Genomic DNA, 24,533 nt, shown 5'->3' with positions numbered 1-24,533 from the left:
TACTTTTATAGTAATCCAAGAAACACTAATGTAAAACAAAAGAATAAGAAAAAAAACGTTAAAGAAATCAATTCAATAATTGGGTTGAATGGAAACTATTATTTTTTTTTAAATATTGCTCTTATTTTAATTTATAAAACTTAAGAGACAAGATTATTATTTGTTTAAAAGTTATTGTAACCAATATCATAATCTGAATTAACTGTACCCATAAACCAATTATAATTTATTATAAAATTAATTGTATATTTAAAATTAAACATAAAAGAACAACAGTTTAATAATTTGCCTAACTATGAACGAAAGGAAAAACTTCCAAATACAAAAGGCAATATAAAATTAATTAATTGAAGAACATGCTAAAATATTAACCAATTGTAATTTATTCTTAAAATAAATAGGCTCATGTTATACAAATTACCCTTATAACAATAAAAATAAAAGGTAATTATTATGATTATAGTTACAATATATAAAACAGACCTATGACTCTTATATTTTTGTAATCATTTAATACGGTGTTTTTTTTAATATATTACAAATAATGATACTTAATTTTGACAGTTAATAATAATAGTTACATACCATATGGTTGGACAGTAAATAAAAGGTTGTAGGCTCATTAATTAATGCATAAGAATTGTTATCAATGATATTGTGAAAAAAAATGAACTATAAATAATAAAGTGTAACAATATAATGATAAAAATAATATATTTTCAAACCCATATTATGTTTTTAAATAATTATAAAATCATTTTATACACAAAATAACTTCATTCCCTAAAAAATATATAATATAGGAATTGGGAAATCATTATGGGATGTGTAATTAAGTAGTTTAAGTATGTTATTGACTAAATGTGTTAACCATTGGAGTGAATAGGAACAAAATTTAATAAAAAAAAAACTCATTGTGGAGTTTCAAGGTAAAAAAAAAACAAATTACTTTTGGAATAAAAACCAAAATGATTTTTCATTGTAAAAAAAAATAATGATGCAGTGGGTGACAAACTTGTTGTTCCAAGTAAATTTAAAATATCACATTAAACCTAATTCTTTGACTAATTAATTTAAAGCAATGTATAAAGAAAAAAGGAAAATAATAAACATGAATTTCAGTTATTTACATTCATTAATAACATGACTGTTTAATAAATTATTGGAATTATTTGTTTGCTTAAAAACATACTATATAAAATCTGTTTTTTTACTACAAATAAACCATTCAAACAAACAAATGTTGCTAAAAATATCTTGCATAAATTATGTTTGAAATGACTATTTTAATATTATTATTATACGTATTATTACTCTAAAAAATATATATTTAATACTTATTTACATGATATAAAATTCATATTTTGTTGTGGCTTTATTAGAAAATACAAACATAAAGTTCTACTACAAAATAAAAATATATTTCAATTCTTACCAAGTAAATGTTAACAGCAGAAGTATAATCAACATTTTAACCATTCATGTTGTAAACACTGAGCAGCTGTAGCTCTAGCATTTTGATCAAACTCTAACATTGGTAGTAGAAAACCAGTGAATGCCTTAGCATCACATTCAGGCCATTTGTACTTTTCTCTTAGTACATCATACAGAAACCATGGCTTCAAACTACTTATGTTGCGCAACTCTCCACGTTTATTGAAAAACTGCGGTGACTGCTTTCCTCCATCAATAACTTTTTTTGGAATCTTTCCCAACAACTCTATAATATGAGCAATATGATCTTCATCTCGGGAATAAGCCTCACCCGAATGTGGTTCAAACAAATAATCACCAGTTGCCAATTCAAATGCCATGCATGCAACACTCCATATATCTGATGATATACCATATCCGGCTCCAATTAATACTTCTAAAGAACGATACTGCCTAGTTTGAATATCTTCGGTAAAATGACGATCTATCCAACATGCATTACCAAGGTCGGCTACTTTTACATTGATATCACATATATTAAATGCTGGATCTTCCGAGGGATCATCGCGAGATTTACTTCTATATGCCCGTTTTTTAGATGAAGGTTTATTGTTTTTACTAGATTCACCAGTTCCATTTTCGTGTATTGTACTAGTGTCATCTGAATTATGATCATTCTCTGTATTAGATTCATAAGGTGGAGAGTTTGCCACATTTGGATTAGTACTGTCACTGCTATAACCATTAGATAGAGATTCACTAGCATTCGCATCTACTGTTAATGGTTCTTCTATGGGTTTAACATCATCTGAAAGCATACAATTTAAAATTAATAGCAACAATAACCCAATAAAAACTATTTTAAAATACCATGTAAGTAAGTACCCTAGAATAAAACATTAAATTAAATTTATATAAAAAAAAATTTTATTTAAAAGTAGTTATTCAAATATAAACACAAAATATTGAATATAAGAACAACTAACAATGAAGTTAATCTTTAATTAATACATTTAATCCATTTTTAAATTCTTAGTAAAATAATTTAAACCACTACATTAAATTTACCATAAGGGCATATTTTACCTCTTTCATTTATTGTTTAAAATATTTTAACATGTTTGTCATGTATTCTATATTGTATCTCTAATATTAACTTTTGTCTAATTGTTACCTTTGTAAATTGGAATTATGTCCACAAAATTAATTAATTAATTCTATTATAATCTATATATAATTAAACTTTCATGCATACACATTAGGAATAAATACTAATTATGATAAATACATGCCTTTATTATGTTCACCACTACATTCTTCATTTTGTTTGGACTCTAGTTCTTGTAATTGTTGCATATGCACTTTGAGGAGTTCTGATTGTCGTTTGACTTTTTTCTTCATTTTTTTCTTCTGATTTTTTGTCAAATTAGGTTTATTGAAATTGCTTTTGGGTGCTGTACTGCTAAATGATACAGGTAATTTTTGTCCAGTTTGATGAATTTCAGCTGCCTCTTTAGCCAAATTTTTTATATATTTTTCATCGACACATATTAATACATTCTCTGGTTTAATGTCAGTGTGTATAATGTTACATTTTGTATGTAAATAATCTAAGCCCTCAAGTACTTGTTGTATAATACTCTTAACATTTTGTATTGGTATACCTGAGTAATCACTTTTAATAATCAACTTTAACAAGTTATGACCAAGTACTTCAAATACCATGCATATGTGATTACCATTGACACCGCTAATTTTAAAATCATTCAATAACATGACTACTCGTTCCCGTTTTTTATCACTAGTATCAGAATCACGAACACTTTTTAAAAGTTTTATTTCATCTAAAGCAGTTTCAGTAAAATGAGATGCACTTTTTACTACTTTAAGAGCAACATAACGCTTGTCTGTAAAATCCCAACATAGCCAAACAGTTGAAAAATGGCCCCATCCAAGTTTTCTTAACACATGATATCTGTAAAAAAAAAAGTAAGTAAAAATAATAATAAATCTTGTTTTTTTTATCTTTTTAAGTTATTAACACCAAGGTGAATACTTTTAAGAATTTAAAATAATTGTTTTCTATTAATTTTCTTTTTTAGGTATGTCCCTAGCTAGTACAAATGAACTATAAACATTTTTATGACTAATTAATTATACCTATCATTATTATCATAATTACCTTATTTTATAATAATATAGAGGGAATATTTTAATACAATATTAGGTACAATAAATTTACAAGTGTACTAATTATTAATTACCTCCCAAAATACTAATTAAAATTAAAAGTGAAGATATTTAATATTTATAAGAGGCTAATATTATCCATGGTTATATATGTAAGTACCTATATTTTGATTTTTTAAAACATAATTTCGATGATTAACTCCAATCACTTTTTATCAGTCAGCATTTACATTATCAAATAAAAATTTCATTCAATTTATGATTATAATTGTTCCTAAAATGCTTCTTGTAAGCATACCTAACAAAAATTTGGAACATTTGGGTATTGGCTTAACCATAGCCCATAGATAAAAGTAGGTATACACCCTCTGTAAGGTCGAAAATATTAGGAGGGGATAATAGTTATTATTAAATATGATTGCTTGGAATTTTTTTGTAAAGGTACCTTTAAAATATGAAATTTTGTTATAACATTGCTACAAAACATTTTTATTTCAGGTATCCTCCCCACCCACGAGAATTTTAACATTGGTGCCATCGGATTTGAGTGGTAAAAATTTAAAATATCTATCTCACCTGTTTTGAAATACATCTCCTATTTGGACAGGGTGATAGCCACCTTTGCAATAGTCGCTAGACTCTTCCTGCTCTTCCTCGTCAGACGCGTACATCTCGTCCGTGCCCTCGTCAGACTCATTTGACGAAGAATCGCTGTCCCTCTGATTCGCATGGGACTTGGACTTGTCCGAGCCCTTGTGGCTCGTAGCTGAGGGCAGAGTGGTCTTGCGGTCTTCATGCGGCTTCTTCGGCAATTTGCGCCGTTTCTTTTTCGCCTGAATCGCCAATATCCGCCTGTTTGTGTCCTTGTTCATCGCCTGATGTACCCTGTAACAGACCGTTCAAACGCCCGTCTCAAAATTTCCGTCGATCCGGTGGGGGGGGGGGGGAGAAGGGGGCGCCGCCGTCAAGCCAAACACTTACCGTGTGGTCGTCCGGGGGCTGCTGGCGGACTCGAAACGGCGGCAGATGCGAAATTATCGTAAGAGCTGCGGCTACGGCAGCGACGGAGGTCGACGAAGAGCGTACAACCGGGCGACGCAAGGTCTGCGGTATTCGGAAAGAGCTAGTAATTCGCGGATTTGGAAAACATTAAAACATAAATAAGTACGATAAAAAAAAAAAGAAAAACTAAAAAGTGTATATTATATTAGATTGCGCACAGGGGTCCAGGCTGCCGAGCGTGCACGCAAGTATCGTACTATCGTATGTGATAATGAATGACGACAATATTAATACGACTGTGAAAATAAAATATTACGTGAGTCGAGTGAAGTCTCGGACCGCGTCGGTGCACGCACTGCAAACGCTACAACTGATAACGGTGACGACGACCACCGCCGCCGTCCGCCACGCTTATCAGTTATCTGCGGTTTTCGCGGACAATAATAATTTATGTTTTTATTTTAATAATAATAATAATAATAATATTGTACGTAGACGACGTCTGACGAAAAAATTTCCGAAATTTTCCTCCACGCTTGCACACACGTCAACGCACCTTACGGTATTATGTTTTCTACTCCTCCGGACGGTTCGGTCGACGTTTACACCGAGTCTGAGATTGGCCCGATACGACGGCCGCTCACAGTTTTCGCTTCGGGCGCGTTATTCTGACCATCGTGAAATCGCCTTTGCACGAAGACGCCGACAGTCATCGACGCCACAAACAATAATATTATATCGTCTGTTGTCTTTATTATTATTTATCTTTCGCCGACTGCCTCGTTTCGCGTCCGGCAATGACTTCCGCGTAAGAAGACACCGGTGGCGGACGACCATCGAAATCGGCGTTAACAGCATCAGAGTACGTTCTTTCTCGTAATAAACGTGACCACCCCGTGTGGCTGTTATACCTATATATTATACCTTTATATAGGTAGTACCTACTCGTAAACAAATGTGCCGAAGTCACAGAACGTGCGTGACACGTAATAAATCGGCCAAACTCGAAACATTTGCGAATTTACCACCGCTGTTGCCTCTCGGCTGACAGACATAGGTATTACCTTTTAATTGACTTGGTATCGAATACCGCTAACCGAAATATTGCCATCGTTAGTAAATCCTCGTTAGTGCGGTCGGTACAGTAATTGTAGTTATGTGGCCGATCTAGATTCTAGACTACGATTTAGTCATATAGATCTTGCTAAGACAAACGTAGTACGATAGATACGGATTTTTTTTTTTGACAACCGCCCACCCCCTCTCACGATTACCAATTTTTACGTATTTTTATGAACATTTCGATTTTGGACTAATTAATAATTATTCATCACGCCTAACGTTTCTTTTTGTTTGTTTACCACTTGTGAGTTGTGATAATGTATGCAGGTGCCCTATATCACAAATTTCATGTACTTATAAGTTTTATATGTACCTATATCGTGTCCTATACCCAGAATCTAGAAAAAACCGCTCTGTATAATATGTTTGTCAATATACTCTATAATAATATAATAGGTACACAGTACGCCTGCAGCGATTCGATAAATTTCTATTTTTAACCATAAATAAAAATTATAATAAATTGTACAACGTTGCGTAGAATATTATTTTAAGATCGTATTATATTATAATCTTTAATAAAGACTACAGTTATTCTATATGGTCAGTAGTAATAACTACTGTAGGCGTAAATGAATTAAAATTTGAGGGAACTGGGGAGGCCGTTGTTATTTTTAACATGCATCTAAGACGTAGTACGGTCATCTACTAACAGTAATATAATTTAGTATTAAATATGTATGTATCTGTTACACGATTCAATAATATTATTTCTTTAAATTGTTACAAAAAAATGCTTATATAGTTAAATAAACATGTATTTTGTTTTTAACCTACATATGAAAATGAATATCAAAACAATTTTCGTACGATTATTGCCCTATTCTGTTTAACAAAATATGTTCTAATAATGTCTTATGTATTCATTATCAATACTTTTCGACAGCTTTTTTCAAAACAGGGACAGGGTTTATTGAAACGATTATGAACCGTTGAAGTTCTCAACCATGTTTTGATACGTCTTGAGCTATTGCCTATTTCCTAATCAATAATCATAATAAAAAAAAACTATTACACAAATCTCAAAAATCATTAAGGGGCTAATATAGTATTTGAAATACTTACCAGCCCCGCCTACTCCCCCATTTCCACCAATACTTACTACTGATTCACTAGAGTAATATTATTACCTAATATTAAAAATAAATAAATAAAATTGAATTACTTATGGACTTTTAATATACATACCAGTGTCATAAAGTAATAACTTCATAAACCGATAAGGATTGGTAAACCCGATTTATTTCATAAATAATATAATAAGTACCACGAAATGGCGTTTATTTAGAAAGATAAAAGTTATACCTAGGTATATCTTAATTCGAGGTACCTATAGAATATAGGCTATGAGTAATAATTATTTATAATTCAATATACCATTCCTAATAATATTTGTATAATATCGGTAAAAACTTGTACCAATATTGGACATTGGTTGTGAATATTTTCGAATTGAATTAAGTCGTCTGGGCCGTTTTCAATTAAAGCTATATCAATAGATTCATCGAAACTCACGGAGGGTTTGTTGTTCACACATGCATTTTGCTTCGGCACAGAAACATCTAATATTTTTTTGTTTGTATATAAGGTTGCCATTGGTTACAAACATCGGCGAAAATAGCAACGCAACAACGGCGTTGTATTTACAACGCTATAATAGCCCCCAAAATACCTGAACATTCTCGAAGAGTCTGGTATGGACCCGATCTTCAGCCCTTCACCCACAAATCTCAAATACTATTTACGCCTATATTTAGGCTTTAGGTACAACGTACAAATAAAACCACAGTTATTATGATTGAATATAATTTTCTGTATCGTATTATATTTTGTAATTTAGACTACGGTGTATAAAATTATGATTAAAGTTTATACATTAAAAACATATTCGACCGATTTTGACCAAAAAAAAATTGATAATATTTCAAATGCGCAAAACGGAAACGATAGATACACAACTGTTTTTGAAATATTAGCATTTGGCAGTTTGGCAAAATTCGTTTTTCAGGAATAAGTTTGAGGGAAAATGCGCTCTAGCTTGCCACCCCTAGCAAGTACATTTAGAATATTATATAGTACCTACCTACCTACTTATTCTTCGTATACGTGGGACTCGAAAGTCAGTTGGGATTGTATTGGTTGCCAAAGGCATATTATTATATAGGTTATTTAAGTATTTAACTACCTACCTATTTTTATATACAGGTATATCTACGTATAATAAAGCATATTATGTTTGCATTTCGAGTTAAAACGGCAAACAGAAAAAAACAATATAGTATTTAGTTTAATCACAGAATAAATTAAATTTATACTTTGGTATAATATAAAATGAATTACGATGTTTAATGTATATAAGTAGCCAGTAGCTAAACAATTATCTTTCACCTCGAGAGAGGATACACCCACAAACATTTTGTTATTCATGTTCCCGAATGATACCTACATAATAAAATTGCCTGATGCTCCGTATATAATGATTATATTTAATAAAGTATGGGAATGACAATAATATTATTGTACCTATACGTACAAAACTACAAAGTATTGTATTGTGGATTCGAATTAATATTTGAACCTGCATGATTTTATGCTTACCTCTCGTTACAATAAATAAAGCATTGAAATAAAAAACATTTTGTTTTATAAAATTGTAATTATGGGTTTACTTGTAAACTCCATTCGAATTATTATTCCAAAAGTATTAGGTCTGTAAAAAATACTAAAAGTGCTCTCTTTAATTTTGATTATAGGTCAATCAGATCTAATATTAGACTAAAGCCTAGATAAATACTGTTAGGATTTTCGGAATTCCGTGTCGGAGACAAAGACACGAACAATTGGCGCTCGTAATTTTCTTAATTATGATGTTGTAAGCGTTCTATGATCCTAGCCCCTGGACTTTTTACAATTTAGTTTTAATACCTAACAAAAATTCCAACAAATTGCATAATTTTATAACATTTCAAACTTTTTCACGTTATGATGCAAACGGTAAATTGTATTCACTGGTCAACCATAAAAAAATTACACTACATTTATTTTATTATATAAAATGTATAATAATTAAACTTCTTAGTTATTTAAAATCAAAGTTTCTACCCCCTGTAGGAGGATTCTTCATTCTGGTAAACATGTCTTTTTTTTCTCCACTATACATAAAGTAATTTGCTTATTTTTCTGATATATGAGAAACAGATTGAGTAATAGCAACTTTCCAACTTATACATTTAAGAAGAAAAAATATTATTTATGTTAGACAATATTATTTCATACTCGCTGAACTGGAACGACCAAAAGTTGGGGTGTGTTTAAGTTTTTAATTGCTCAACATAATAAATGTATAAATAGAATTATTAATAAATTATATTTTCTATTTTTATTTTTTTTATATATTTTTGGAATTACTTAAATGATTAAATACGTATTATTGCATTCACTCGAGAATACCTGTATAGTAAAAGTGTATAAAATAATATATTCTTTATTATTATTTATTAATGTGTCTGTTCACCTATAATTTATTAATATACTAAAATAACGCGTATAACTCATAAAATAAAATTGCAGAGAAATGATTTTTGCACATCTAGAAAGATGCTGCAGAAGTGCAGTCACAGATGAATGATCACTAATTGAATCAGCTTACCAAACAATTGTATACCAGCTATGCAGATAATTAATATGTTGACAGAATAATGATAATCGACTTACTGTCGGTGATCGTAATTTGTAGTGTAAAAATATTATAAAACTTTTAATTTTATATTCTGGTATAATTATAATAATTGCCCTGTATTACGTTTTGCGAGAATTATCGTTGGCGCGAATAATATATAATATTTAGGTAGTAATGCGTCACAATAATATAATGATTTATGATGCAATCGAAAAGTACGAAATAATAATTTATTTGTAAATCAGTTTAGATATTGTTACTTTGCCCTATTTAAGATAAAATTAATTTTTATTGAATAATAAATAACACTAAATGTTGAAATGATACGAGGAATATACTTATATGCAATATTACTTGTCGAAATAATATAACAATTATTTTTGCCAAGTACAGAACAATATTATATCTGTATCTAGTATTATTTAGTGTAAATAATAATTTCTAGTTCAGATGAAAAGGAATAATTTGACCTCTCATTTAATAATTGTAATGTTTATAGGTAGAATATAATATTATGTATAATATTGTATATGTTCAAAAAAATGTTTGTTTCAAATTTATACTTTTATATCTTATTCGAAATAGGGACGTCATACAATATAATACTATGATTACCCTAGCCTATTAAATTGAAATTCCAAGTTCAGTGTTTAATTATATTCACGTTTTCATTCTGGTAAACTAAATCACATTACTATAGTAAAATCCTACTACCATTGGTGATTGGCTATAAAATATACTAATTATAAATATTTGTATTTATAATCAATGGCACTACCTATATAGTGTTAATTAAGTGTTTTATTTATTTCATTACTATAATATGAATCAATTACAATATTTATATTTTAAGTTTTACATTATGTACAACAGAAAAATATTAAATTTATTATATCAAGTTATTCAATAAATGTTTTTTTTTTTTTAGGTTTAAAAGGACGTCATTAAAGTGATCAAAGTCATGGATTATATTGCTGCTATTGACGTAGGCACAACTAATTTGAAATGCCAAATTTTTTCACCAGATTTTCGTGTTGTGGGTTCTTGTATTCAAAAAGTATGTAATTGTATATTATGTTTTATATTAATGATACAGAATTTTGAATTTGTATTATGCTGATTGTAAGCTCTTAGATATTATAAAATATTTTATTTTTATACCTAGCTATAGGCTATAAGTAAAAAATAAAAATGTATAAATATATAAAGGGTGATTCATCCTTACCAGTACTTACCACCCCCTATTCTTTTTCAATAATGCAATTATTCAAAATTCACCCCCAGGTTTTTTTCTGTCATGTGCAATGTGCCCAACTAGTAGTAGTAATATGAATATTGACTTTTTAATTTTTACAGGTTAATTTATTAAAACCTTTTCAAGGCTGGGAAGAAATAAATCCAAATGAAATACAAAATGGTGTAAAACAAGTCTTACAAAATGCATTAAAAGGTTATAATGTATTACTAATAAATAATATTGTAATTTTTAGTTACACTAAATTGCTATTTAATATTTGACTTTGGTATATTTTTACACATGTACCATCAGACTGTACATAATACTAAATTTATGGCTTATTACCAATAAAATATTTATGTAACTTCTATTATAATCAGGACAACTGACAATATACAAAAAGAAAAGATTTCAAATTAATGATTTGAAAATAAAAATCTTATTAAAATAATTTAATTTGAGTATATTTTTTTTTCGGAACTTTTCTTATTTTTAATCATCAATAATTATACTGATTATAATAGAAGTTACAAAAATATATTATTGATAATAAACCATAAATTCAGTATATAAAAAACATTAAATAAGGATGTTTAGTTTATCGTATATATCTTTTAATAGATGCTGATCTCAAGTCCAATAATATAAAAAGCATAGGTTTGTCTACACAACGGAACACATTCATAACTTGGAATAAAAATACTGGTGAACATTATCATAACTTTATTACATGGGGAGATTTACGTTCAAATATAATAGTTAAAGAGTTAAACAAATCAATAACCTTCAAAGTAAGTATTATACTATAAATATTAAATACTAAATAAATATATACAAATGAGTATTTATTTAAGTTTAAAAATAAAATGAAAATTATACTATTATTATTAACTCAATTAATATTTTGAAAAATTTTAGATAGTGAAATATATTTCAAAAATATTATACTTAATATTTGCAACAAAACAACTGAAAGTTGTAAAATCATTTACATTTTCAAACATACAAGTATTATAATTTTATATGTTATTATATGTTTTTTAAAGTATATTTATTATAATATACATTGAATAATCTATGGTTATTGGTTACAGATTTTGCCTAAACTTTTATGGTTATTACAAAATAATCGAAAATTCAGACAAGACATGAAAAATAACGAAGTGCAATTTGGCACATTAGACACTTGGTTATTATATCAGGCCAGCAATGGTAAACTTCACGTGACTGACGTATCGTGTGCTAGTGCAACTGGATTGTTCGACTTGTTCACCATGTCTTGGATGCCTAATCTTATGTTTCAATATTTCGGGATCACAAATACTATACTTCCAAGTATTTGTGATTCAAACGTATTAAAGTACCTAATAGACAACAATATAACTTGCAAAATCTCCAATATTACCATTGCATGCTCGGTGAGTTAACTTCTCTGTATAAATATTTAACCGTCCGATTATAAATTATTATTTCTTATTATTAACAAAACCCATAATATTATAATAATATAGCTTGCTGACCAATCAGCATCACTGTACGGAACAGGTTCTTTCTCAAAGTATACAGCTAAAGTTACAATGGGAACCGGAATGTTTCTAGATATAAATTGTGGTTCATTACCGGAAGTATGTTTAGGTCAGATAGAATATCATATATTTATTATTATTATTATTATTATTAACATTAGTTTATAATATTTATATTAATAAGTTTTATGTCAACTTAAAAACAAATTATCTAGCAATGTGTAATAATTAGGGCTCGGATTTTGTAGCAAATGCTTCTTTTGAGGGAAGTGTGATAGAAAGATAATTCTTTTATATAAATACGTTTTGAATCGTTCTGATTTAAATGAAGTAAACTTTTTTTTGCTTTTTTTTTGCTTTTTTCCATAAAATCTGCTTTTTATTGCTTTTCCCCTATTTGGTTATTTTTTCTTGATTTTTATATATTTTTCTTGAAAACTTAGCTTATTTCTATGTATATTATACGTCCTGGACTATATTAGTATTACCACTAATTACCAGAAATTATAAAACCAGTGAAAAAACCAGTAATAAATATATGACTGATAAAATAACTGTCGTTATTGTGCCGAAATAGTTTTATCTACAATTATCTATAGTTGTATTTACGACTCAAGGAAAGGGAAAATTATCTGAATTATACCTACGTATTATAATACGTAAATAATGTTAATCATGAGGACATTTTATTATTTGTTTCGGATGCCGCACCGTATATGAAAAAAGCTGGCCGCTGTATTGCCGCTTGCTAAAAGGTGGCCGAGCGGTCTAACGCGACGGATTCGGCACAGCCGGTCCGAGTTCGATCCTCTACCACCAGGCGGCATTTTTCTCCGTGCAAGTTACGGTGTTCGGAGAACAAGTGCCGCCATCCCCCCACCCCGGGCACCCAATGGCCTATGTTGCCGCGGGTTACCCAAAAAAAAAAAAAATAAATAAATGCTTTTTTTGGCTACTTAAAATGCTTTTTTAAGGATTTATTTTGCTACAAAATCCGAGCCCTAGTAATAATCAATTAGCACTTATTTTGAATTATCTATTTTAGAAATATTTAATATGTAACTAACGTTAAAACACATTTTTAATAATAGGATATTTTCCATTGGTGGGTTGGACATTTAATGAAGATATTTGTTTTTCATTGGAGGCAGTTGATTACAACTGTGGATCATTAATTCAACTTGCAAAGTCCATTGGTAAAAAGTGTATTTTGGGAAACTTGAATATAATATGTAGAAAAATAACTCTATTTTTCATCTTTGTTCTAGGTGGGTTCAATAATCCAAAAGAATTAAATATGTTGAAGCAAGGAAATGAATTTTCAACTGACAGTTTATTATTTGTATTACCTGAATCTGAGGTGATTACTTGATTCTGTGATTTAGTACAAAATTATTGTAATTATATAACAAAAATTATTTTTCAGCCAAGCAAATCAATAAGAAAAGATTACAGTTTTATTGGTGTTACAACATGTACTACAAAATCTGATATGGCAGTATCTATTTTGGAGTCTTTTGCATTTAGAATTAAAAAAATACTAGATAATTATCACAATGAAATGCCACAAATGGTATTAAATACTTTATGGTAATGTTTGTTTAATTAATAGCAAAATATTTAATTACCTGTTATTACCTGTTAAGCCTAAAGGTTTTGTTTTATATAATCAGTGTTGAGTAGTAACATAACGCAAATTACAAATTACTTTTACAGTAACGCTGTAGTAATTTCATTATATTTTATTTAAATTAACACAATTGTAACAAAATTACTTTTTAAATGTAATTTCTATGGAGTAATGTGTTATTTACCAAGTTATTAAAATAAGTTATGAATGACAAAAACTAGGGGCTCGGATATTCAAGAAAAATTAAAAATCAATAAAATTTATTTACGATTCCAAAAGTTTTTATAATAATCAACAATATTTTTAAACATCCAAAGAATTAATACTTATACATTTTGTATTTACAATGTACCTACTACCTACTTATTATCCATTATGGACTGATATTGTATTTTTTTTTTTTTTTTAAGTAACGTTATTTGTAATGCCCTACTTTTTAAAAACAAAGTAAAGTAACGTGATAAAAATAATGTCTGGTAACGCAAATGTTATTTAAATAAAAATATTTAATGTAACAAGTAATGTAATTTTATTACTTTTCAAAAGTAATTTACCCAACACTGTATATAATATACAAAATATGTACTCCCATAATACCTATTAGTTGGTAACTCATTTAAAATTGTACCTATTAATGTTTAGGGTTGATGGTGGTGTGTCTCGAAATGATTACATCTGTCAAACAATTGCCAATGTCACATCAACTACAGTTGTAAGAATGAAAAACAGTAACAGAACCGAAGTATCTTGTTTGGGTGCAGCTTTTATGGCTGGACTGTCTTCAGGTATTTGCTTAAATGGATTTATTTTTATTATGTTATTAATATTAAAAAAATTTATATTTATATCCAAATGTACACCTAATTTTTTTTTTTTATGTTAGGTGTATGGACAAATAAAAGAGAATTGATGAATTTCAGAAACAGAACTGATCAAAAATTTGTTCCAAATAATAATGATTATTTTGCAAATGAATATAAATATATAAGATGGTTGTATAACCAAAAGTGTTTGTATTAAAAATGCCAACTTTTTATTTTTTGTATTTTAACAATACATGATGTACAATTATATAAAATAAAACCATTTAGTATATAAAAACATGATGACAAAAGCTTACATAACCACCTTGCAAAAACTTTGATACCCAACTATAACCTGGATTTTGAGTCTTGAAATATAGTCTTATTTTCAAATAGTTTTTTGATTTATATTTGTGTATGTCCAATACTTTCAAATATTTCCCTATTGTATTCTGTCCACAAACCGCAGTTGGTTTATTTGAAACACCAGGAGTAACACTTAATTTTGGTTATGGAACAGGTAGCACAATATTATCTTTCCTCATGTATGTATTTCAACTTGCTTGATTACTTTATTTACTGTAGCTCTAACACAGGAGTTACACAAGCATCTTTTGAATCAAATTAAAATCTAAAATCAATAAGATTTACATTTAAAACATAACAATAAAATGTGTAAACAAATCCCCATTACGCATACCATACTACTGAGGAACAGGTTTTGAATTCTTTGAACCATATAATGACAACAAACCTTTAAATTTAAAAAAAAAATTGAAGAAGTTAATGTAGTTCATTTGTCATTTTTAATAAGTAAAACTTAAACCAACCTGACAAGGCTAAATAATTTATATCACGTCCAGCTCTTTTTGTATATTGTCCATGTGAACCATAGCCATTCAATCGAGCATATATTAAGCAATGATTTTTGGCAATCATTACATCGGAGCCTAATCTCAATTTTTCCATTACACCTTATACATTTAATAATTAATTATTATGTTTTAATATGAATTGTTTGATGGCTTTATTAAGATGTGTAGCTAAGATTAATTAATTGTATAATGTCAGTACAATGTCAGCATTAATGATTAATTTCTGTGTAATCTCAACACCACCTGGGTGTTTTAAATTAATACATATGGGCTTTTTGCCACCATTTAAAAAGCTCGTAAGTTCTATAAAATCACTTCTTTAAAAAAACAAACAAAATTAGTCTTCCGAATATTAAATTACGCATCTACCTAATTAAATAGCTACATATCTTTTTTTGTGATAGTAAAATTACAATGCAATAATATTGCTTTAAGAAATGTACTAACTATTTGTATTACAGTCACATTTGCTCCAAAATCAGATAATACAGTTCTAACAAATGTTACCGGTGCCAGACCGGAATGTTCTAATATGTTTAATTCTTTTAAAGGCATATTGGTTTAAAAGTATAATAATCTTAATAAACTATTGAATGATTCTCTTTAATCATTCTAGAGATATAAAAAAAATAGTAGGCTCTCACTTATACTTTACAATTGTATGTGATTTCTCTGCTTTTCGGACGGCCTGCATATATAATATAAATTATAAACCATGAATCACTACATAGGACTGGACACTGCATACAATAAGGTGGCTACCGAGTTGTACGGTGATCGTACGTCTGCTACGTGACTGCATTCTGGTAGCATTTTTCTATTCTGTGCTGGTAGTAAATTTTTCGTATGTGATAAGTCGTAGTGATTGACGATAACTTAAAAACGTCACAACGATAAAAAATTCAAATTAATATCAAACTTTTTATATCTTATATTTATTATTATTTATTATTCACTATAAATTATATAGTAACAGTAACTAAAATTAAACAGAACTATTTGGTTTTAATTCGTTTATTGGATGTAAAGGTTCAGTTCAATTCCGTTTTCATATGAACTAGTGCTATTTAAAAATGTTTAAAAGTTTAATATAAGGAAAAATTGTTCCTTGAACATTAATTTGTAGTTTTTAATACCAAATATAATGGTTATAATTATACTTAAACTATAATGATTGATGTAAAATCCAGTGTTCAGAACGTTCACTAAAAAAATCAATTCGTTCACGTTTACGGTCAGTCCTTAAAAAAGGAACTCGTTCACGTTCAAATTCATATTTTTTTCAAATTAACACGTTCACGTTCTTTCAAAATATGAATGCGTTCAATTCGTCGTTCGTTTAATTTATTTTATTTTATTTAAATACGAATAAAAAATCGTGGAGATTCTAATATTATTGTTGTTTTAAGTCCAGGCGACAGGCGACTGGAATTTAGTGTATTTTATTTTTATAATATTTATAATATATTATATATCATAATAGTATTATCCATCAATATTTATTAAACAATAAATAAATTTGTACGTCTTAAAAATCGTTCAAATTCAATAAATATATAAACGTCGTTCACGTTCACATTCTATTTGAAAAAATAATTTGACCCCCCAAAGTACCAACTAGATTCACTTTCCTATCAAAAAAGATACGGTTGAAGAAAATCTAACCATTTGTACTGTCCTAAAAGGTGATGGCAGACACAAAAATAAAAAATTTAAAAATAAACACATATCATTGTAAAATCAATACATTCATCGTTCCGCTCAGAATCTAAAATCGACACTGACAAACCGTCACCGCTCAGATAATCGTTTTTCGTATACAATCATATTATATCATTAAATTCAAATTTGATTCCATCCATTATACAGTGACCCACTTGTAAATTGTAATACCTACTGTACAACAGAGCGACTAACTTGCTCACCTTTTTTTTTGTTCAATATAATATGATAAGTAATATATATAGAAAACTGATTAATGTTAAATCAGTTATTCTTTAATCAACTCAACCGGTATGATACTCTAATTATTAGAAAAAATTCAGCACTATCTTTCCTTCGCCTTCTCTCCCAACTATTTGAGGTCGGCCACCCTGGTCCACAATTTCCACTTACTACGATCCTTAGCATCCTCCTCACAAACACCACACATTCTCATCTCCGCAACACTAATTTTCGATTTTCCTCTCCATTGTTTTATCTATAGCCCAACATTCCGATCCATACATCATCGCCGGCCTTACATCTATCTTATAAAATTTACCTTTTAACCTGATTGGGATTCTTCTATCGCATAAAAAACCTGATGCTTCTCTCAACTTCATCCATCCACACTTAATCCTATGCATAATATCTTCGTCAAAACTACCATTCTTTTGTAATACGGATCCTAAGTACTTGAAACTATCAACTTCGTCCACTATCTCGCCCGCCATATTCACTACATGCCTATTCTGATTTAACTCTTCCTTCAAGCGCCTGGAATTTTTCCTCCGACTAATAACCTGTTAAAGAATCTCGTCAACCAGTCTACTCCTAATCTCCCTAACACTTTCCAAGCTTCTACTGGTATTCCATCTGGACCTATACTGCTTTTCTACATTTAATTTTTCTAACCAAAAAAAAGTTCATGATTTAAAAACGAAAATATTCACTTCATTTGATTGGAAATACTAGTGTACTTTATAATTTTAACGATTTTTTGTAATAGCTTACATTTAATTAATTAGTATATTCGACTTGTAATGAAAATGGTTTCGTTAAATACACAGATTTATATTGTGTTTTTAATAGTTGCAGTTGTCATAGGCATAGAATAGTGGGGGCTAAGGGGGGATATAGCCCCCCAGAATTCAATTAAGCTTTGACATAGATGCTATTGTAACAGACATTACCAAAAAATGTTTCCAAATGTATATAAGCTTTTACAAGTAGCACTTACAATTCCAATAAGTTATCTACTTCTTGTGAAAGATCATTTTCAGTAATGCGGTGAATAAAAACATTTTCAAATATATCGTTACTTCATATTGAAAGGGACTTCGTTAATAATATTAAATCTGAAGAGGTTCTTAATATATTTCCTCAAAAAATCAGGCGTCTAAACCCTATAATATAGTAATAATTTCCTATTTAAAATGTTTTTTTTTTATTTAATTCAAATACAACATATGTATTTGTTAAAAATAATATGATGTAAGGCATATTATTTATTTTTACTTTACTTTATAATGTGCTTCTTTAGTCCTTTTTATATTTTGTTCCTTTACACTTTTCTATGGTTATATTTATAGAATAAATGTTCTGTACCTGAACCATTATAGCCCTTATGCGAAGTAATTCGCAAAAAGTTACGGCAGAGTCGTTGATACCAAAAAAAGGATATAACCCCCCTCCCCCCAAAAAAAAAAATCATCACGCTACGCCTATGGCAGTTATTAGTGCTACAGGCAGGGGCGTTCCGAGGTTTCCTTATTCTAGACGTTATCAGTTTGAAAAATTGCCACCAATATGAAAATTACGAGAAAAAATTGTAGTTGTATATATGCTTTTATTTGAATGAGTAGAATGCTAATACAAAACAAATTTTCCGATTGATGCCAATATATGTATTTTGAAAACTGATTGCTTAGATTTAACTTATCATAATTAGTCACAAAAAAAACCCACTACTAAGCATAGATATTATAAGACCTTACCTAAGGTCTAAGACCTTAGTGGGTAACTGATAAATCATGTTTTTCCACTATAATTATACGTAATTTATATAGATAGTATATTAATAACATTTTTTATTACTCATAAGAGTACGTTACACTGACATTTGTTATCTCCGTAATCCGTAGTTATATTGTCAAGCTTTTTTACCCAACAAATAAAGTTTTATTGACATTCATAGAAAAAAGACTAATAAAATTGGAAACAGAAAATATTCTTAAATAGTTCAAAACAAATCAGAATATTTTGATAATTTTAACGTGTATAGAAAATGCAAATATAAGCAACCATTGAAAATTTTATGCATATACGTTCATTTGTTTTATAGTTACGACAAAAACCGAAATCGATTTTTTCAAAAACAGATTTTGCGTAAAAATTCCTGTTTTTTTCTTAATTTTTATGTTGTTTTTCATGACACCTCTGAAAACTATTGAAAATTTGAAAATTTGACCTCCCGAATGCACCAACTAGATTCACTTTCCCATCGAACAAGAAACTGTTGAAGAAAATCGGAGCAGTTTTACTGCCCCAAACCGTGATGACAGACACAAAAATCAAAAAATCAAAAAAATCAATACATTATTGTAAAATCAATACATTCATCGCTCCGCTCAGAATCTAAAATATGAGAAAGTCAATTTCAAGTTGATTTTACGACAAACTCAAATCTGTATTTAGAATTTATTATATCGCTTCGTTAGATTAATATTGGTAAATTTGGAAAAGAACACGTCTAAAACCCTGTTTAACCTATACCATAAAGTTAATTTATTTATACAACGCTAGCGTACTTAATTTTTTCCAACCAAAAACTAAATTATAGGATATAGTGTTAATACTTCATACAGTATATCCATATAAGTTAGATTCGAATGATATACATTTTTAACATTAAACAATTTACGATACATATTGTATGACATGGACATGAAAACGAAATAGACTGAAACAATGAAATATTATAAAATTAAAAACAAAATAAATTAACTTAACTTACTTCTTAAAATGACTCGTTAATTTCACGTTAATTAAGAAAGAAATTTAGTAAGTTAACAGTTAAATTAATGAAAAGCCAAAAGTAACTAGTTCAGTTAAAAAGTTAAAATAAAATTAACTTTTTAAGTTAACTTTAACTTTTTAACTCGTTAATGCCCAGCCTTGCTAATTTGTGCTTATGGATCATTTGGAATATTCCTTAAATTATCTATTTATCGTCCCAATTTTTATCCTTAATAATTAATAAGAAATAATAATTTAGGTACAGTCTATTAAAATATGGATTTTCAAATGATCATAACCTTTTACAGTTATCAGTTGCTAATCTATACTATGTTCATAGGTCAGTCATTAAATCATGATACACAATATATTATCCATATTATACTCGTTCTTGGGAAAATCCAGTCCGTGGACCTTAAGGTTTATAAGACAGCTAGTGCACGTCCGACGAACGATCACAGTAGCAACCTGAAGATTACTGACAGTATTCCATCGTCCGATAAACTCGTCTTGCGAAAAACACTTCACGTTCACTAATCAACAATCAACATGAACCGTCTGGTAATTATTAAAATTTATACCTACCTAAAAAATTATTTCGTTATAGGCGAAGTGTAATAATTGTACTCCTAAAGTCCTAACCATACTAGTACCAAGCAACCAAGCCTGTACCTATACGATTATTAGTGAAAACACCTGAGTACTATACTCAAAATATTAATGATATGACACGAGTGTTCTCGTTCTTCGATAGTAATTTTAATGAATCAATAATCATACATTTTAATAATACACAAATATATTATGGTATATTTGAATATTTTCTATTTAAATAATTATTGTATACTTTACAATATTACAATGTATAGCATTAAAATATATTACATCTCCTAACACTTTAAAAATATTTTTTAAAAATATTAGTTTAAAAATATTAAAAATACATCGTGGATCGTGATTACAGTAACTCTGTGTGTGCCCATAAGATATTTGGTATTGAGGTGATTTTTTGGCTGGATAAGGTTTTACGACAATTACTTTGGTGTGCCATGGGAGTTTAATTTTCTATAAGTCCAAGTTGTTGGTGGCTTTTTTTTAGATCGATAAAAAAGAAAGGCAAATGTGATTTATCGGAAAAGCGCTTAATATTATGAACGTGGAGCGGATATGATGTCCCAACTCGCCGAGAGAGCGGAAATAATGTCTTGAAGTAGATTACGAATACCACCCGTATTTTTCAGAAAAATAAACTCCAAGGAAATTTTTTAAAGACAGTCAACAAACGTTTTGTGCAATGATCGTTTATGATGTTTGGTATTGGTACACACTGATTTATTTTCATTTACTTATATATTTTGAGTAAACAACGTTTAAACCGATGTCGCCGAATTATATACCTACTCTAAATAGGTACCTAGATACCAGTACACCAGTACACATATTATGTGATTTAAATAATTTACTATAATATATTTCATAACGTATAAGTACAACTATTGACTATATTGATAGACTAATAAATTTGTGATATAAATGCATTTTTTTCTCTCTTCTAGTCAATAATATTGGCAATTGCCTTTGTCAGTTACTCACTGGGTGCACCGGAAACCATTTCTGAATCGCAAAGTGGAGACAAAAATCATGGCTTAGAGCACGGCAGCGGCCAAGGACTTGAGAAGTAAGTAGGACTCCTTCAAAGTACACGACATTTTTATAAAATATCTGCTTTATATCCGTACATTTTTATAATGTGTATTATCCTATTCATACACTTAAGTATTCCTTATTACTACTTACTACTTATTTTGTAAACTATTTTTTCGTTATTTTTAATTCTATATCACGGGTCTGGGTCGAAATCCCGACAATTGTAATCCCGACCTCGGTCATAAATAATAATAAAGAGTAATGGCCTCGCGTGGTGGAAAAATTTAAAATAAAAATATATATTGAATAGTGCACTATTAAGATGCAGTATCATAAATAAATAATAAGTATATTGAATTGAAATACTTATTTTGTTACAATAATTTTATTTAATTGGCAAAACACTATTTTGAATTGAAATGTTCATTATAATATTTTAAATTATAATTGTTGTGATATTAGTACACAATAATAATAGTGTCGAATAATAACAACATCATATAATTAAAACATAATACTACTTTACAATATATAAAACGTTAGAAATTAGATTAGTTTTAATATGCTATAATAGTTTTTAAAGAGATTAATATTATTTTTATAATCTTTACATAGAATAATATCAGTATTTAATAATTAATTAGCTTTAGAGACCAAAAGATTTATAACATCTAGATATAATATTTATACATACATTATCTTTAAATCTAATATTGAAATTATGCTTATAACATTGCCTTGTTTATATACAAGTATGAAGTAATACTAAACATTTTTATAAATAACTTATCAAAATTAAACACATATTTTAGGAACTTGCATAGCTAGCCCCTAGGTAGGTAACTTTAATATAAATTCAATTATTTTTAGTTTTTTAGATGGAAATCATAAACCCATCCCCAACTCTCGATACTATAAGCAATAATTTATTTAACAAGTAAAATAATATATACTATTCTTAGTTATATTTTATCAAGTATATATCAAGTAATTTGTAGACAATGATTTGTAGTTAATAAGTGAATGTTTAGACGACTATGAGTATCATAAATGTAATTAATATATTATATAGAATTAAAAATAATTTAAAAAATAGGTTATAAAAATAAATACATATAAGCGTATGTAATATGGAATACAAAATAAGTAAACGAGATATCCCATATCCATCACGAGTATTAAAATAATCGTCTTTAATAAACACTATTTTATTGGTTTGTAATGTTCGTATAAATTCTGCTAATAAAATAAAATTACACATGCCTGTCATGTTTAGACATAGAGAACTGTTCTACAAATTTAATACGAAATATAGACTCATTATTGAGACCATCGGCGTAATTTGAGTATTAATTTTGGGGGGGAGGGCTATTATAGTTTACATGTGTTTGTATGCCACAAGGTTAGATAAATAGGATCAACGATTGATTCTTTCCCTTAGAATCCAAGCCCCCCCCCCCCCCCCAAATGCCTTTTATAATTATTAAAACATTGTAAATTCTATTCTAATGGTAATGAATGGCAATATACTAATTTGGAAAATAATAATTTTCTCTTCTTGTAAAAATATAATAAATAGACAGGACGGATTTGGAGACGGAAATGTAAACGTTGATTCATCCACATCAGATCCCAGCCAAATAGGGCCTTTCAAAGGCAAACCTACTTCAGGAGGAGGAAATAAGAAGAAGACCACTACAACTAAAGACCCTAAAGACGGAACTGCTCGTACAATATTGCGTACTGGAATATGTGCAGCAACTTGTGTTTCGGATTCAGAATCTAGTGCATGTATGACGTGTATTAATAGACGTTTATAATAAAACAATATTATTTGATATAGTTAAAATGTACAATGTATGTAGATTTTATGTTTTAAATACTATTTTTGTGAATTTATATATATACGAAGAATGCAATTTTGTAGTCAGTTTATGCTAGTTTAAGCAATTTTATTGTAGAAATCATGATAATTTGTACAAAAATGTATGGAAATTTAATAAATTTTTGTTAATGTTATATTAATTTACATAACATATGTTTTTCTTAAGCCTGTTTTATACATTTACGCTTTTCGACTTTCATTAAAGTACAAGACAGGACCTAGTGGAATGTATAAATTATCATAGTTGGACTTACAGCTGCTCGTCTTCATATCCTTGGTAGATATCTACCTGCTGTGCTGTTGCATACCTATTGTCCGCAATCCGAAGCAGATTGATTGCTTACCAAGGTGAATGTTCATCAATTTTCACTCGAGGTGACCTACCGGTAGTAGCTGGTAGTATTATCTCATCTTCCAACCTGAGTAGATAAATGGCTATGAATGGAGCACAAATTAAGATAGTTTGGCAGGGCGCACAAAAGATTTGACCAGCCGCCGTCCGTGAGGACATTGGCTTGGCGTTTGTGGCTTGTTATAATATAAGCGGTAGTCTGCCGGTGACGCGACTGGCTAGGAGTTGGCGACGCTGTCCGCCGTTTAGTCATATCACTACCCGAGCCAGTTGGGGCGAAACACCAGATCGCGAACTGCCCCGGTGCGCAGCGCTTATGTGGCCCGCCACAAAAGTACAGTTGCACAACGACCTATTAGAAAAATGGTATCAAACGGCATACGGGTTGAATCCAAAAGTCACGGAATCTGATAACTTTTTTTATTATTTTAA

General features: G+C 29.1%; 3 protein-coding genes and 1 long non-coding RNA gene across 6 annotated transcripts; 2 read left to right on the top strand and 2 right to left on the bottom strand.

Moving 5' to 3' along the window:
- Positions 1 to 697: 697 nt before the first annotated feature.
- LOC132945424 (SRSF protein kinase 2-like) lies at positions 698 to 4,894 on the bottom strand. The gene is made up of 4 exons (XM_061015161.1): positions 4,606 to 4,894; positions 4,201 to 4,509; positions 2,727 to 3,409; positions 698 to 2,242 (listed from the first exon to the last, which is right to left on the bottom strand). The coding sequence occupies exons 2-4, from the start codon at positions 4,494 to 4,496 to the stop codon at positions 1,464 to 1,466; spliced, it is 1,758 nt and encodes a 585-aa protein (XP_060871144.1). The 5' UTR covers positions 4,497 to 4,509; positions 4,606 to 4,894; the 3' UTR covers positions 698 to 1,463.
- Positions 4,895 to 5,042: 148 nt separating this feature from the next.
- LOC132945425 (putative glycerol kinase 5) lies at positions 5,043 to 14,923 on the top strand. 2 transcript variants are annotated; one of them, XM_061015163.1, is made up of 12 exons: positions 5,044 to 5,488; positions 10,356 to 10,484; positions 10,784 to 10,877; positions 11,286 to 11,455; positions 11,583 to 11,672; positions 11,759 to 12,082; positions 12,176 to 12,299; positions 13,282 to 13,386; positions 13,459 to 13,550; positions 13,617 to 13,780; positions 14,463 to 14,605; positions 14,704 to 14,923. In XM_061015163.1, the coding sequence occupies exons 2-12, from the start codon at positions 10,389 to 10,391 to the stop codon at positions 14,838 to 14,840; spliced, it is 1,539 nt and encodes a 512-aa protein (XP_060871146.1). In that variant the 5' UTR covers positions 5,044 to 5,488; positions 10,356 to 10,388; the 3' UTR covers positions 14,841 to 14,923. The 2 variants fall into 2 exon arrangements, with proteins under 2 accessions (XP_060871147.1, XP_060871146.1); XM_061015164.1 differs by lacking the exon at positions 11,583 to 11,672 and having other exon boundaries at positions 5,043 to 5,488.
- A 90-nt stretch (positions 14,924 to 15,013) lies between these two features.
- LOC132945426 (uncharacterized) lies at positions 15,014 to 16,299 on the bottom strand. 2 transcript variants are annotated; one of them, XR_009664566.1, is made up of 4 exons: positions 15,946 to 16,299; positions 15,454 to 15,597; positions 15,324 to 15,377; positions 15,014 to 15,254 (listed from the first exon to the last, which is right to left on the bottom strand). It is a non-coding gene; the product is annotated as an uncharacterized LOC132945426 (long non-coding RNA). The 2 variants fall into 2 exon arrangements; XR_009664567.1 differs by having other exon boundaries at positions 16,143 to 16,299.
- Positions 16,300 to 20,621: 4,322 nt separating this feature from the next.
- Positions 20,622 to 23,889, top strand: LOC132945255 (uncharacterized). The gene is made up of 3 exons (XM_061014947.1): positions 20,622 to 20,778; positions 21,774 to 21,895; positions 23,444 to 23,889. The coding sequence occupies exons 1-3, from the start codon at positions 20,767 to 20,769 to the stop codon at positions 23,682 to 23,684; spliced, it is 375 nt and encodes a 124-aa protein (XP_060870930.1). The 5' UTR covers positions 20,622 to 20,766; the 3' UTR covers positions 23,685 to 23,889.
- Positions 23,890 to 24,533: the final 644 nt, after the last annotated feature.

This window comes from Metopolophium dirhodum, chromosome 5 (genome assembly GCF_019925205.1).
Source record: "Metopolophium dirhodum isolate CAU chromosome 5, ASM1992520v1, whole genome shotgun sequence".
NCBI classification, from domain to species: domain Eukaryota; kingdom Metazoa; phylum Arthropoda; class Insecta; order Hemiptera; family Aphididae; genus Metopolophium; species Metopolophium dirhodum.
The sequence above is the reverse complement of the archived record's forward strand: the minus strand, read 5'-3'. Positions and strand labels throughout refer to the sequence as shown.